This window comes from Peromyscus maniculatus, chromosome 13 (genome assembly GCF_049852395.1).
Source record: "Peromyscus maniculatus bairdii isolate BWxNUB_F1_BW_parent chromosome 13, HU_Pman_BW_mat_3.1, whole genome shotgun sequence".
NCBI lineage: Eukaryota > Metazoa > Chordata > Mammalia > Rodentia > Cricetidae > Peromyscus > Peromyscus maniculatus.
Window position 1 is genome coordinate 54,225,741 of NC_134864.1, and position 16,201 is coordinate 54,241,941.

The window sequence follows — 16,201 nt, forward strand, 5'->3', positions numbered from 1 at the left end:
AGCATCCCTGTTGGGTCTTAGAAGCAGCAGCAGAGGTTTAATGTCATGAGATAGGATAAGGCCAGGGTCTTGGACAGAGATAGACAAAAATCTATGTTACTATACATGAAAGATAAAAAAGCTAAAGAGTTAGGACCCCAACTATAAACACAAAAACTTAAGACAGTTTCCTTCTGTCTTAAGGAAAGCACACAAAGCAACTGAAGTCTGTCACTGTGCCCAGCAAGCTTCTCCCTCTGCCCTGTGGGGTACTTCTTCTTTGTTATTTTTAAGTGCCCCCTCCCCTCAAAAAAAGGACTTCTGCTGCCAGACATTGTCAGATTGTAACATGAAATGATTTCTAGGTAGCCTTAGAGATCTACAAATATGAATGTGATTTCCATCACCTGAAGAGCCAATGAAAATCTTAAAAGGTCCTCACAGCAGCAGGTTCTTAACTAAGGTTCTAGATGAAAATGGCTAAAAAAGGGCTCCAAAGCACAACAGTGGGAAGACGATGGCTAAAAGACAAAAAATAAAAAGACAGGGAAAGGAGGATTCCGGAAGTGCTGGTCCCCAGGGAGCTCTAGAGCAAAGACACTGCCTTTGGTGATGTGCACAAGCCTGGGCCGGCTCCACAGGCCTACCTGAGAGGACGGAGGCCCAGCTACTCTGACGTGCAGGTGCTGGTTACTGGAGGCAAACTGTAAAAGCCGAGCACTGTTCTTACCGCTGGACACAGATGACGTCCCAGTGGTTACCACTTCCTGTACGGCCTACCGGGCCTGCTGCACACCCTGCCTAAAATGTTTCTAAGAACTAATGTTACAATAAGAATGCTAATCAATTTAAAACTAAGTGTGAATCCCAATCTTATAAAAGCTACTAACTTGTTATAGACTGTTGAAAACTAATTAAAACGTGGGTTGATAGTCACCTTAGAGATGACCAAATTCGAGATGGGCGGTGGTGGCGCACGCCTTTAATCCCAGCACTCGGGAGGCAGAGGCAAGTGGATCTGTCAGTTCAAGGCCAGCCTGGGCTACAGAGCGAGTTCCAGGACAGCCAGAACAGTTACACAGAGAAACCCTGTCTCGAAAAACAAAAAAAATTTAAAAAAATAGTAATAAATAATCAAATTCTTTAGTATGTTCAGAACATGCTTGTAGTCATTATTTACAGGAATAAGATTTGTTTAGCCTCCTATGTATGTTTTCAGGGTTAAGTCTAGAGGAAGTAACTAAAAACAAACAGTTCGTTTAAATCAGGTATACCAAATAGACGGCCCTCAAAACTTTTCAGAGACCTACTGAATGCAGCATTTAAAATGTTTAATTTAACAACAACAACAACAAAAAGCCGTCCTATGACAGACAGAGATGCCAGCTCCCAACAGCGACCCTAAGGTCTCCAAAGAAGCCAGTGGGCGCAGCCCTGGATTGTGGTGACACTTACCACTGGGATAGACTGCCCTGTGCCTGGCCTGTGCCCAGGCCCTGCACACTGCAGACACTGCTGGGCTGACTGCCCTACTACACCGAAGTCAACGTGGGGTCCCTGGTCCCCAGTCCCTTCTCTGCAGGGTCTGACAGCCGTAAGGGCCGTGCTGTCCTATGCAGTGCCGTCCTGCAGACAGTCAAAAACTGACCTGTGTCCCCAACAACACTACTCTTGGAGACTACTGGGGTAACCATCCAGGTAGCCAGTTAAGTCTCTATAATTTTTGGTTTTGTTTTATCAAGACAGGGTTTCTCTGTGTAGCCTTGGCTCTCCTGGAACTCGCTCTGTAGATCAGGCTGGCCTCCTGCCTCTGCATCCTGAGCGCTGCATGTGCCACCACTGCCCAACAACTTTTACTATTTAAAGGAACTTGCTTTTCAATGACTGCTCTCAATAATCAACTACTTATATCTCATGGTAAACTATTTATATCTCATGGTAAGCAACTAATTAAAAATATTTTAAGTTTTTTTAAGTTCTGAGAGTCTAAGAAAATATCCTTTAAAATAAATACAAGTTATAAAGATCTGAGGATATAAAAACTTTTAAATAAATTACAAAAATCTAAGAAAATAATTTAGGATATAAATACCAGTTACTCTATACTATTATTTTACTAAGATTTCAAAGGTTCAGAGTTAACATTGTTCAACAGAGTTCTGGTAAGTTGGTAAGCACCGACTACTATTATCAGTCACAAGCTCAAGATTTTAAATTTCCTTTGGTAGTCTCTTAAATATAGACTTGAAGATGCTAAGAACATCTCTGTCCAATCTATATGCAGCCCTCTAGACAATAAGGAGTGTTCATGCTTTTTAACCCTAATCCAGAGTTTCTATGACTCAAAAACATGAGTCTACTCCAGTTGTTTTACAGACACCTGTTAGCTGTTTTTTCTACAATGAGGATTTCAGTACAGTCTGCAGAAAATGGTAATACAATATATCAAACTAGTAATTCATGTGAGCTTCAGGGAGATCCTTAAGACTTGGATCTATCCCTCACAGTTCAAACGGACTCCAGATAAGTAAACCTGTCGATCAACAGCCTAAGTTTCCCACCTGCCTATTCCTGGGGGTGGAATCTCTCTCTCTCTCTCTTTCTCCTATGGTCTTGGGACTCCTCCCCTCTCCCAGCTACCAGGACTGTAGGCCTGGAAGCTCCAATGGAAAAGTTTCCTTTACGGTCCTTCACTTTAATGTCTGACCCAGTCTGCATCTGCCTCGCAGGGTCCCACCTGGCCGGTAGACACCATCTAGAAACCAGCTGCAGACTGCAAACTGCTCCAAAGCTGATTTACACCAGGCCAGCCCTAGTGGTCCTTCAGAACCAGAAAGCCCTAGACTTGCTGAAAACTGATAGGAACCAGTCCAGCCAACATGACTGCTTCCTGTCTCTTCTGCTGGGTCAACAAACCAAATGCTGCTGATGAAATAAATATCTCATTGCCTGAATCCCCTCCCAGCCTTTGACTAATATTCTGGTCTCCCTGGGCCCTGACAATGACACCCTAATTTCAGCAGGAAGTAGTTGCAGAAGAGAATACATTGCCCCTTATCCTCAACAAAGGCTGGAATGTTAAATCCAACAGGGAATGAATATATATATATGTATATATACCTATTGACAAACCCGGCTCCTTCATTATCAGAAAGGCACCTGTTAAAACCAAATAGACCAAGATCTATCAACAGGTAGATCATTAGCTAAAATAGTTCTATAATATGATAAGGCACTCAACCTGCTCTTTATAAAACAAAGAGATGGCTTTAAGAAAAATCTATGCTTTCTATGCTAACAAATCAGACATAATTAGAGAAAAGCTAGTCACAATACAAATTTGTCTCTCACCAAACAGAAAACGCTCAGATACTTGCCCTCTGCTGGCATTATCAGCTCCTGCAACAGATATAAATGACTGTTCCGTATCAAGATTTCAAAAGGATACTAAGACGACGGGGGAATGAAGGACTAGCCTGACTCCAACTTAAGGATGGAAGCCATTCTGTTATAAGGTCAGAACAAGTTCATTTCTGTTTGCTGTAGCTGGAGTTTTCCTGTGTCCACCCGGCTCCCGCAGCAGCTCAGACCCAAGTAAACACACAGAGACTTATATTACGTATAAACTGTGTGGCCGTGGCAGGCTTCTTGCTATCTAGTTTTTATAACCTAAATTAACCCATTTCTATTCATCTATAAGTGGGCACGTGGCTTGTGGCTTGCCGGTACTTTTACATCTTGCTTCCTCTGTGTCTGGCTGGCGACTCCTGACTCAGCCTTCCTGTTCCCAGCATTCTCCTCTGTCCTTGTCCCGCCTATACTATACTTCCTGCCTGGCTACTGGCCAATCAGTGTTTTATTTATCAACCAAATCAGAGCAACACATTCACAGCATACAGAGCGATATCCACAGCATACAGAGCGATATCCAATGCAGTTGGCTGCAACATTCCAAATGCTCTCACCTGCCTCTGGAATTTGCCACGCTCCCTAACCTATCGAGTCTGACTCACACCTTGAATACACCCTGATAAGGTATGTTCTGCAAATAATTCTGAAATTCCTCTGGAAATCCCCCAACCCATGAAAACCCCCAAGGCCAAGCCCCACTTTTTCCTATGCTCAATGCTGTATTTTCAAACCCTGCTTTGGGGAGATAGCCCTGTCGGACAGAAAATAAAGCTTGTTTAAATTGACCAAAGAATCTGGGTGACAGTCTTTACTCTATTCAACAGGATTAATAGGTGTTAAGAAAGACAGATGGGGTGCACTGGCCACTCAGTACAACCAAAACAGTGAGAGGTTCAGTCAGAGACCTCATCTCAATAAGGTAGAGAGTGAAAAGTAGCCGGCACCTGACACGGACCTCTGGTCCCCACATGTTCATGCACAGACACACGCACACCCTCTATACACACACATACGCACATAATACCTTCCCTGTGCCAGGAAAATGGCAAATCTTTGCAGTCCATGACTTTTAAGGAACTAGCCAACAGAGCACTTTGCTGACCTCTTTAAGCTGTTCTGTGCTGCCCCAGGATGCTGAGCGCTTATGAGACCCTTTCTTCTTTTCAGCATATTCTTCGGCCCACGCACTCTCGGTCTATTGCAGAGGAAAAAACAGTTATTTTAACAAGCATTTAACAATATTGCATCAGACTTTTTTCTATTAAATAATGTATGCTACATAAAAATTAGAAGTATTATTACAGCATATTTTAATCTTTTATTGTTTTATGTATATAAGTGTTTTGCCTGCATGTGTGCATGTGCACCTTGTGTGTCTATAGGTGATTGTGAGTCACCATGTGGGTGTGAGAACAGAGCTCTTAAGCACTGGGCCACTTCTCCAGAATATTTCAAATACCACAAACTACCCAAAGTCTCTGAGCACTAGTTAATTATAATAGATACTTTAACCTTTCTTTCATTTCCATTACCGTAAGTTCAGTCTTATCTTTACAAATCTGTAAGTAGACCGTTAACAGAGCAGAGTATAGAGAAGCAAGGCAGTAGTAATTAGTAATTAGTACTCCTGTGTTCTTAGGCTGGGTGTCATAGCTCACGCCTTTAATTCCAGCACTCGGGGGGCAGAGGCAGGCAGATCTCTGAGTTCAAGGCCAGCCTGGTCTACAGAGTGAGATCCAGAACGGACAGGGCTACATAGAGAGACCTGTCTTAAGGGAAAAAAAAAAAAAAAAAAAAAGATAGATTCCTGTGCTTTTACTAGGCACTATTAAACATTCTATAAATCTTGAAGATAAAGAAACTATGACAATGAGAGGTTATATAAGGTACCTAGGTTCTCAAGGCTAGGAAGCAGAAATAAGTTGACTCCAAAGCCCATAACCTCAACCTGATACTGTTTACTCTTGCTTAGATTATGTGTAAAGAACAGCCTCAAAACCATTGATTTTTGATGGTTATACCAAATTTGGAACTTAAGTTTCAGAAAATACAAATATAAGTGAATTCTGGACACAAGAAAATATGATCAACCTCATGAAAAATAAGAGAAATCAAGTTTAAACTTATATGACTGTGAAAAGTTGATAACATAAATATTCCTACATTGTTGGTGAAGGTATATATTAGGACAGTCTTTTAAGAAAGCTTTGGCAGCTAGTGTCAGTTACAAGTCACACACTGCTTAACAATTCAACTTTTCTGGTAATTTACCCTGCGGATGTGCCAAATGTACACCTCTGTGCATGTGTATGCATCTGTATGTCCTCACGTGGAAGGGTGGACATGTGCGTGGAACCAAGAGCCGACGATCTCAGCTAAAAACTCCTCGGGAGCCATTTATCTTAGTTTTGAGACAGTCTCTTTCTGGCTTGAGACTCACCAAACAGGCAACACTGGCTAGCCAGCAAGCACCAGGGGTCTGCCTGTCTCCGCCTCCTTGGCTACTGGTATTACAAGCATGTGCCACCACTACCAGCTTTTTTTGTTTCCTTGTCTTTTTTTTTCTTTTTTCTTTTTGGTTTTTAGAGACAGGGTTTCTCCGTGTAGTTTTGGTATCTGTCCTGGATCTCACTCTGTAGACCAGGCTGGCCTCGAACTCACAGAGCTCCGCCTGCCTCTGCCTCCGGAGTGCTGGGGTTAAAGGCGTGTGCCACCAGTGCCAGGCCGTTTCCTTGTCTTTTTCTTTTTTTTCAAGACAGGGTTTCTCTGTATAGCTCTGGCTGTCCTGGAACTGGCTATGTAGACGAGGCTGGGCTAAACTCAGAGATCTGTCTGTCTCTGCCTCCCTAGTGCTAGGATCGAGGCATGCGCACCCACCAGCTTTCTGACTTTGGCTCTGGGACTCACATTCAGATCCTCACATCTGCATAGCAAGCACATCACCCACTGAGCTCCTTATCTTCCAGTCCCCAATGCACATCCTCAAAATGAGGCATTTATACTATTCCTTACAGAACTGTTCTCAAGTAAAAGACCTGAATGATACAAACTGTGGAGAGTCCTCTACAGCTGATTCCCAACAATGGTCAAAGTCTTTACAGTCTTTTATCCTCCATTAAGGAGAATGCAGTGCTGTGCTACCGACCCACGGCTTTGCAAAGGCTCCTTAAGCACTTTACTATGCCAGGTGTGCCCCTGAGAAAACAGAAACCGTAAGCCAGACACGGCTTTACCTTCCCAGGATTCACTGTCTACTAAGTATGAAAAACAATGAAACAGGATTATACAAATGTTTGATTAATTACTATGTGGTAATATTATAAAAAGAAACTACAAACTAGCATGCAATCATGAAATGCCCGTACAATACTGGACTTCAATTCTTTAGCTATAAATTTATGAATCATTATATGAATGACTTTCTAACATTCCTTTAATTAATCAGTTTTATAAATGTAAAAGCAGGAAACTTGGCTTTTCAGACTTCCATTTTTGAGATGTTTACACTCATGGGGTCGACTGGCAATGGGGCCAGTGAAGGGGCTTATAAAGGATCACTGCTGACGACCTGTGTTTCCTCCCCAGAGGTCACGGGAAGACAGAAAGGGAAGACTCCACAAAGCTGTGCTCTCTTGTCCATACGCACGCTCTGGCATGAGCGTGCAGACACAGAGACACAGACACACACCTTAAAAAAGAGTATCTGCAATATAGTCTGGTTTACCAATACATGGGGGTTTTTTCTGACACAAAAATGTTAAATGGCATGCAGAGAAATCCTACTATTCGAAATTTTCAAGTCCAAATTCCAACTTCTAAGCAGTAAGTGGGGGAAAGTACACCCACAATTGTCCATCTGTACAGGAATTACTTTTGAGAACTTTGTGAAATGTACATTCCACATAGTTCAGCAGAGTATCTGGAAGCGAGGCCAGGAAACGCTCCTGAGGAGATTCTGACGTGCACTAAATGCTCCCGAGCAGAGCAGAGAAGAGAAGCCTACCTGTGTGGCTTTGTCCCTCATACAGGGTGCTGCTTGCCCACGACTGTCTCGGGGCCAGTGCCCAGCAAGGTATGGAGCTGCAAGTGTATCCAGGGAGGAAGTGCGCCGGATAATGCTGGAGGGGCTTGAGGAAGGAGGCCGTGTTTTGTCACCTAGGTATAAAGCAAAAGTGTTTATTAAAAAAAAAAAAAAGTTCAGGAGAAAAAGAAGAAACTAAATGTTACACTTTATCGAACAAGGTATTGATAACACAACTCACAGTTGATTCCAAAAGGCTATACACTGTAATTTCACTTACACGGTGTGTTCTGAAGTAAGTAAATGCTGTGAGTTCAGAACCTTCACCCTCAGTCTAGTATTTCTCTTTAACAGCTAGCTATACACACACTAAGTCTAACTCTAAGAAGGCAAGTGTGAACGAGACCCTTACAGAGCACAGCGCAAAAGTCCTCACCTGGAGAGGGAGGAGCACACAGCTACCTAACAGTGAAATGGCTTAATCGCTAAAGGCACTTGCCAATAAAGCCTGCTGACCTGAGTCAGTTCCCAGAAACCACATACAGATGGAAGAAAAGAATCAACTCTACAAAGTTGTCTTTGGATCTACACACACACACAAAAGCTGTGACATGTGTGTGTGCCTATACACACCTATCATACTCTGTGTATATAACAGTAATAAATAATTACTGTTATATGGACACATAGTTCAGTAGTAAATAAAGCACATCCCTAGCATGTATGAGGCCCTGGGTTTGATCCTGTTCCGACTACATAAGTAAAAACAAAAGTAAAAATAAAACCCGACATATACAGTAAGCGTTAAATGAAGTTTAAAAGAATTCGTGGGCTAGAAGTGATGGCACAAGCCTTTAATCCCAGCACCTGGTGGGCTAAGGCAGGAGTTTAAGGCCAGACTGGACTGCAACGCACCAAGTTCTAGGCCAGCAGAGACTATATAGTAAGCTCCTGCCTGAAAACAAACACCAAAAATCAAAACAAGGGGGAAGGACTAACAGAATGAATTCTTGAACTGAGAGATGTAAAAGAAATTACTCAATCAGATAACACAAACATGAAATAAAAACACAAATGGAACTTAAGAAGTAGAGGAGGGAAGTCAATGAGACAGTTATTACAATGTGCATGAGATGTACATTCAAGAGAGAAATCAGTAAGAAAGACAATGTTCAAAAGGATAACGACTGTTTTCCAGAACTGACGAAAGACATCATCTTCGGAATCAAACTGAAGCAGGGTCTAGACACACACACCACAGTGAAACTATACACTCCTGCAGACTAAGAAACTAACACCCTTACAGGCACACAAGAGGAAAAGGAGGAGCAGTTCCGTGGGCAAGAGCAGAGGGCAGGGGCTGATGATACCGAGATAACTTCATGGAATAAGCAAACAGTTTAACTGTGCTGCCCTGGGCCAGCAAGATGCTCAGCAAGCAGAGCATCTGTCTCCAAGCCTGGCAACCTGTTCAACCCCAGGCAGGGCCCACATGCTGAAAGCAGAAAACTGACTCCCTAAAGTTGTTCTCCAACTCCACACGTCTGTTGTGGTACATGTACACCCACACCCAAAGGAAGAAACACTGATAATCAGACAGAGATGGCTTAACAACCAAAGACAATCTCTGACAGAATTATTTTTTAAGGAAAATATCACAGAAAGAAGGAACTAGAACCAAGAGTCTGAGAAGCGTCAAAGCGACCCGAGCAGTGAGCTGTGGAAAGACATTTACTGTAACACACTGTTGTATCAGTGACTCTACCTCAGAGATCTTAAAAGCAGAAGCAAACCAAAGCACTGGATGACAATACGAGAATTAAGACGACCATGACTAGAATAAAGAAAACAACAACACAGGATTCAGCACCAACTCTGAAAACACAGTGAGCATGTGCCAATACTCAGCTTCAAACTGCAGCTTCATGGTAAATTTCCCCTAATGCTTGTTGGCCCCAAGAACTGAGCTGCCTTTTATCTGCCAAATCCCTTGAACATGGTGTGACCCAAAACTAGGGTTTCTTCAGAATCACAAGTAAGTCAACCCTCCATAAGCAAACTGAAGGGACTCAGACAGAGCAAGAATGACATCACAGGGAACACATGAGACAGGTGAATGGGAGGGAGGACGACAGAAGGGAGACGTTTACTACTAACAAGAAAGAGAGAAGGAAAGCACACATACAAACGGGCACAAAGAAACATGTAAGGTTATGTTATCACTCTAGTCTACATAACGGTGTGGTGACACAGTGTCCCCAAAATATAGTGTGCCCTAGTAAAGCTTTTCTGAGGATCAGAGGAAAAAGCCAGCCACTATATTACACACAGAAGTCAGGCAGTGGTAGCACATGCCTTTAATACTAGTATCCGGGAGGCAGAGATCCATCTGGATCTCTGTGAGTTCAAGGCCACACTGGGAAAGAGAGCCAGGTGTGGTGACACACACCTTGAATCCCAGCACTAACCATAGAGGTCTAGAGGGCTGTACAGACAGACAGGAAGTGATGTAGCTGGGTGGAGAGAGGAAGTGAAATGCAGAACAGAAAGGCATAGAGGCGTGGGTAGACAGGAAGTAGCTCTTTTGGGCTGAGGATTTCCAAGCAGTAAGAACGTGACTGGCTTCTTTCTGCTCTCTCAGTTTTACCCCGATATCTGGCTCTGGGTTTTTTAATAAGACCATTAGCAATTTGTCTTACATAATAGCCAGTCCCTTGCTCTTGTTAAGGTCATGTATGTGTGAGAAAACTAAGTATAAAGTTTTCATTGCAGGGGAGTCACCTCCACTAACTCGATGGCTGCGGCAGCTGTGCTGGTGATCATCACAAGAGCCGCTTCAACACGTAAGTCTCGGATAATAATTTGCTTTCCCAATGGCAAGTATTTCACTAAAGCAATGCCTGTTGTAAAAAGCTAACTATCACAGAGAAACCTTGTCTCAAAAAACCAAAAGAACTATCTCTATCTCTCCATGTACATACAGTTTCCTCTTAGAGCATGTTTTGATTCAACAGAAATGTCTTGTCCATAAACTCAAGAAAATATGTACCCGAATTATTGTGAGAAATGAAAAAACAATAACTACACATGTTCATACATGTTCTAACTAAATAATCACCACCTGGGATAGTTACAAGACAGCTAGCTGTCTCATGTAGGGGCAAAGAGAACATACACAATGATGTAAACCTGTGTATATTCATGGGAAGGTGAACAGATCAAAGTTGTCTGGTACACTTCTTCACCCACAGCCCAGTCACGGCTTCAGTTCCCGTCAGCACACTAATCAAACTAGCCTGGTTTCATGTCAAGGACTTCCAATTATCCAAGAGTTAACTTCTACCAAACCCACCCCCCAGATCATTGGGATTCTTATTTTATAATCACATAGAGAAAAGAGTTACATATGGTCACGAGAAAAATCCTAAACATTTTCTTGTGGTCAGTGAGATGGCTCAACGTGTACAGGCACTTGCCACCAAGCCTAAAGATCGGAGTTTGATCCAAGACCCACACAGCAGAAGGCAAGAACTGCACACACACATGCATTTAATACTAATATATATATATCAAATAACTTTAAAAGGGGCTGGAGAGGTGGCTCAGTAGTTAAAAGCACATACTGGTCTTGTAGAGACCTGAATTTAAGTCCCAGAAAACACCTCTGGCAGTCACTAAGTCCAGGGGAACCCGATGCCTCTGGCCTCCATAGGAACCTGTACTCCATACAGATACACAAATATATACGTAATTTAAAATGATAAAAATAAATCTTTTGCTGGGTGGCAGTGGCGCACACCTTTAATCCCAGCACTCGGGAGGCGGAGGCAGGTGGATCTCTGTGAGTTCAAGGCCAGCCGGGTCTACAGAGCGAGATCCAGGACAGGCACCAAAATTACACGGAGAAACCCTGTCCCATAGATAGATAGATAGATAGATAGATAGATAGATAGATAGATAGATAGATAGATAGATAGACAGACAGACAGACAGACAGACAGACAGACAGACAGATCTTTCTTTAAAACTTGTAAAACACTGAGCATTTTCTGTTTTGAACCCCACCCTTCCCTTACAGCACTCATTAAACACTGACTAAAGCCTACGGGGCAATGGTAAACCTTGGAAAATATAAAGAGTAAGTCGCAGCCTGCTGAGAACAGTTTACACGCCTACCTTGTCATTATTCTCTTTCAGTCCAAGTTCTGAAAACTGACAAATTTGTTGCCCTAACTAGTTATGAAGAGGGGGTAGGGAATCTTGAAGGAGAGATGAGTCAGGGAACAAAGGCTGTGTTTATAAGGTCGGCCAGGGCGAGGAAGAGCCTGACAGCTGACAAGACCCTTCCCGATCGGGCAGATTGTCTGCGGCCTCAATCCTCTGAGCCTGGTCAGTGGCAGTCCCCAGCGTGTGGCACGCCTCCAGGTCTTCTCTGCTTGATCACCCTCATATCCCTTTCTTTAGTTTGGGTAATTCATGTTCAACCTTCCGATCTCAGTTCAGAAGTCATTCCTCTAGAAAACCTTCCTTTAAAGCCGGGCGGTGGTGGCGCACGCCTTTAATCTCAGCACTCGGGAGGCAGAGCCAGGTGGATCTCTGTGAGTTCGAGGCCAGCCTGGTCTACCAAGTGAGTTCCAGGAAAGGCGCAAAGCTACACAAAGAAACCCTGTCTCGAAAAACCAAAAAAAAAAAAAAAAAAAAAAAAAAAAAAAAAAAGAAAACCTTCCTTTAACAGCCACCCAAACCCAAGAAACAAGAGCTAGGTCAGAGGCGCCCATTCCCGTGTGCTGCTGCAGTGTGAATGAAGGAAAGGTCCTGTGCTTCTCCAACAGCAACAGCGTAAAGCAGCAATTCTGCTTCATCCCAGTGCTAAGACACTGACATATAAAAGTATCTCTGTAAATGGCCAACGGGACAAAAGAAATTAATGTTCTTAGTTATGAGGAAAAGTCACTTATCCCAAATGTGGTGGACTTGATATGCAGGGAAGAGAATGTCTTCTAATGTGTCTTCCATCAACAACAGGTGTGTACAATAAATTCAGACACTTTTCTACTCAAAGTAAATACAAACATTGGCTCAAACATGCTTAACTTATTCTTTAAAAACAAAGCCTATGAAAAGACCGTGCATGGCAAGGTGTGGCACTGAAATTTTCAATCAATGCCTTGGGCTCTGGAATTCAGAGCTCCCAACTACCAGTTCCAGACAAACTGGTTCTTTGTAACTTCAATGGCACTAGCACAGCATCTGAAATCATGACTTCTAGATATTCCTTGCTATGTTAGATCTGCATACCTTTATAACTTCCATTATCCACAAAATCAACAAGTAGAAAGGGTAGATACACTTGTTTAGAAAAGAGGGAAAACTTTTCAAGTGTAAACATGGAAGGACTGTAAGTAAACCTAACAGCCCCTCACCCTACCCTCCAAATTTCCAACAGGCCATCCTCTATGATAGCTCAGTAGTTAAGAGCACTGGCTGCTCTTCCAGAGGACCTGGGTTCAATCTCCAGCACCCACAGGGTGGCTCACAAACACCTTTAACTTCAGTTCCAGGGGACCCAAGGCCCTCTTCTGACCTCTCTCTACAAGTGGTACACATAACAAACATGTGGGCAAAACATCCATGCACATAAAATAAAACAATTTAAAATGCTGGATCTAGGACTGAACGACTAACATAGGGTGTTTGGGGGATATTACAACAGAAATGGTCCTTCCTCTCCTGGGTAATATTCCTAAAGTCTGTTCTTTCCTTCCTCTGACAGGTCTTGTAGCCCAGGCTAGATTCAAATTCAGTATGTAACAGTGGCTGGCCTTAAAACTCGCGATCATCAGGCCTCCACCTACCAAGTGCTAGGGTTACAAGTATTCATCACCACATCCAGTTGATAATCTGTATTTTTATGGAAATGTTTACACCAATTAATATAGCCATATCAATCTACCATCTTGCTATTTATTTCTCTGTCCCACCTGTCTGTTCTTTCTCTCCCTTTCCGTAACTTTGGCTAGTTAAACATCTACAGACACACTAACTCTATTCTTCTTTGAAGTTTCGCTTAACTGCTCTAGAGCTTCTTACCATGTGCTCATTTACCTTATCGCAGAATATCTTCAATTACATTATATCACTTTGCATGCAACATAAGGCCCTTAAGACTGTGTATTTCCACTACTGCTCTGTCCTTTCCATGGCTGTTGTCATGTGCCTTATGGATACATTACAGAGCCCCAGCATCAGTCTGAAATAAAGCCATTCTCTTATAAAGAAATCAAATAATAATAAAAATGCCTTTATCTCACTCATCTGCTACTTCTGGTGCCCTTTATTCCTTTGTAAGGTAAGTTTCCACCTGATATCATTTTCCTTCCCCAGAAAGAGCCTCCCTTACTTCTGGTAGGACAACTTCCCATGTATAGAAAATGACAGCTTTTAAAGGATATTCTGACTGTATACAGTGTTCAATATGGACTTACAATTTTACCTCCTAGCATTTCAAAATATTCCATTCTGTTTTCTGCCTTATTTTGGTTTTGCCAAGAAATCTGTCATCTTTTGTTGTTCCTCAATAACATATTTTTTTAGCTATTTTTATCCATCACAAGTTCTCAGCTGTTTGATTACAATCTGTGTTAAATGATCTTCTGTGTGTTTTTTTCTCAGGATTAACTGAGCTTCTTCAATGAGCTTATTAGGTTAGCTTTTTATAAAGGTGAAATTTTTCAATTGTCCTTTTAAAATTCTCTTTTTCCCCACCTTTCTTCTGGAAGTACAATTCTACCTATATTGTTTCTTTGAGTCCTTATTCTGTGTTTTTTAGGTAGTTTCTATCATTATGCCTTCATGTTCAATGATTTTTTATCAGTCTCCACAAAGTTGTCCTCTGAGCTCCACACACAACTCTTCTCATATTCATATTCTCTAGCTCTATCTCTCACACACACACATACACACCCACACACACACACCCTAAATAAAACTTGCCTGCTTATTTCATTTATTCCTTTGATTCTACCATCTCTTCATTATTCTTGCATTGAATAAATTGCTTTATTAGATTCCAAACATTGTTCTGATGTATCTGTATTCTTCTATCATCCTTTAAAGACTGCTGGGCTTTATTCTGAAAGTCAGTTAAAAAAATCTGTAGATCAGCTTGATCTTTTAAAGCTTGTTTTGATCTTACTTTAAGGAAACAAAAATGGGAGTCGCCCTTTTTCTAGATTTAACCTTACTCTCAAGGCATGGCCCACCAAGAGATGCTACTAACTGTTTGATGAGTGTTCAAACCACACCCAGCTTGGAAAACCACTCAATGTAGAGGTCCCTCGGGTCATTCCTTGTCCAGCCTCAAGGGAGTCTACATAACTCCTTTAGGAAAGACTGAAGGAGACTCTTCTGAAGATTGAGTTTTTGTATGCAACTCCCTCTTCTGTGACACCTGGTCCAGCTCTTTCCAGTCACTGCTACCTCCCTTAAGCCTATTTCTATCTCATCAATCTAATCAGGCAACATGTTCTGAGAAGCCCCTGCATGCACTGTAGTGGGAATGTGTCTTCTGGAAGAAGTCCAGAGCAATCAGAGTTCACCTTACTACAGCGTCGCTCCTCTCGGGAGTCACATTCCCACAGGTTCTTGTGTAACATCTGAGAACAGCTGACTCATCACCCCTCGGATTAAAAGGTCTGTTCCAAGTCTTTTAAGACAGTATGGAGCTCACCTGAGCATGTGGGTGGGCACAATGGTCTCTCTGGACACTGTCACCACCCTCAGCCCTTCAGAGAGTTTTCTTCCCCGGCAGTCCCTTTAAACACTGCTCTCTCGAATACCTGAGCATGTTCCATTTTTCTCTACAAGAAGCTGTTTTGTACACTGGAAAACACACAGCTGCTTCCTATCTTTTGTCCAGTTTGCTCCCTATTACCATAGGAGAGACAATTTCACCGCCACAGCCAGAAACAAAAGTATCTTCACGTCCAAGTACTCATACTTCAAAATTCAACTGACTTATAATTTGTCATCCGAAACTATAAACAAATCTTTCTCTTCAGGAATGGTTTTATTCATTGTAGTTTTCTATGAATCAAGGACAAATATATATATTAAAGAATTTTTTATAAATTTATAAATTAAGTAAAAAAATTATATAACAAAGAACAAAAAAATAGCTGAATACAACCAACACTGAGCAATTAACACTTGCTAGGCATCATCTAATTGCTTTCCACACATTACTTCATTTAAATCTCACACTGATACCTTGAATTAGAGATTCATGAAGTCATGTCTCAGTTTTTATTGTCGACTTGAAACAACCTAAAGTCACCAGGAAAGAGGGAATCTCAGTTATAAACTGCTTTGACCTGGGCATGGTGGCTCATGCCTTTAATCCCAGCATTTAAGAGGCAGAGGCAGAAGGATCTCAGTCTGTGAGATTAAGGCCTGGTCAACTCCAGGACATCCAGGGCTACATAAAGAGGCTCTGTATAACAAACAACAATCAATCAATCAATCAATCAATCAATCAATGAAATTTGCTTCAATCAGCTTGGCCTGTGGGCATGTCTGTACACTGGTGTCTTGACTGATGGTTGATGTGGAGGACATAGCACACTGTAGGTGGCACCATCCCTAGGCAGGTGGCCTCAACTGTATAAGACAGAACTGAGGGCCAGCCAGAGAGATCATTCAGCAGGTAAAGGTGAAACCTGAGGACATGAGTCACACCCCTAGAACTCACATGGTGGAAGAGACCAGACATCTCGAAGCTGTCCTCTAACT

The 16,201-nt window shown here is 42.2% G+C and overlaps 1 protein-coding gene across 2 annotated transcripts in view; it reads right to left on the minus strand.

The window, feature by feature from the left end:
• Positions 1-16,201, minus strand: part of Fam117b (family with sequence similarity 117 member B) — a 69,700-nt gene that overhangs the window by 31,664 nt on the left and 21,835 nt on the right. For both annotated transcript variants that reach the window (XM_076550328.1, XM_076550327.1), the window contains exons 2-3: positions 7,394-7,545; positions 4,493-4,585 (exon numbers count right to left, since the gene is read on the minus strand). In XM_076550328.1, coding sequence (XP_076406443.1) covers positions 4,493-4,585; positions 7,394-7,545 — 245 coding nt within the window. The remainder of the gene's footprint in view (positions 1-4,492; positions 4,586-7,393; positions 7,546-16,201) is intronic.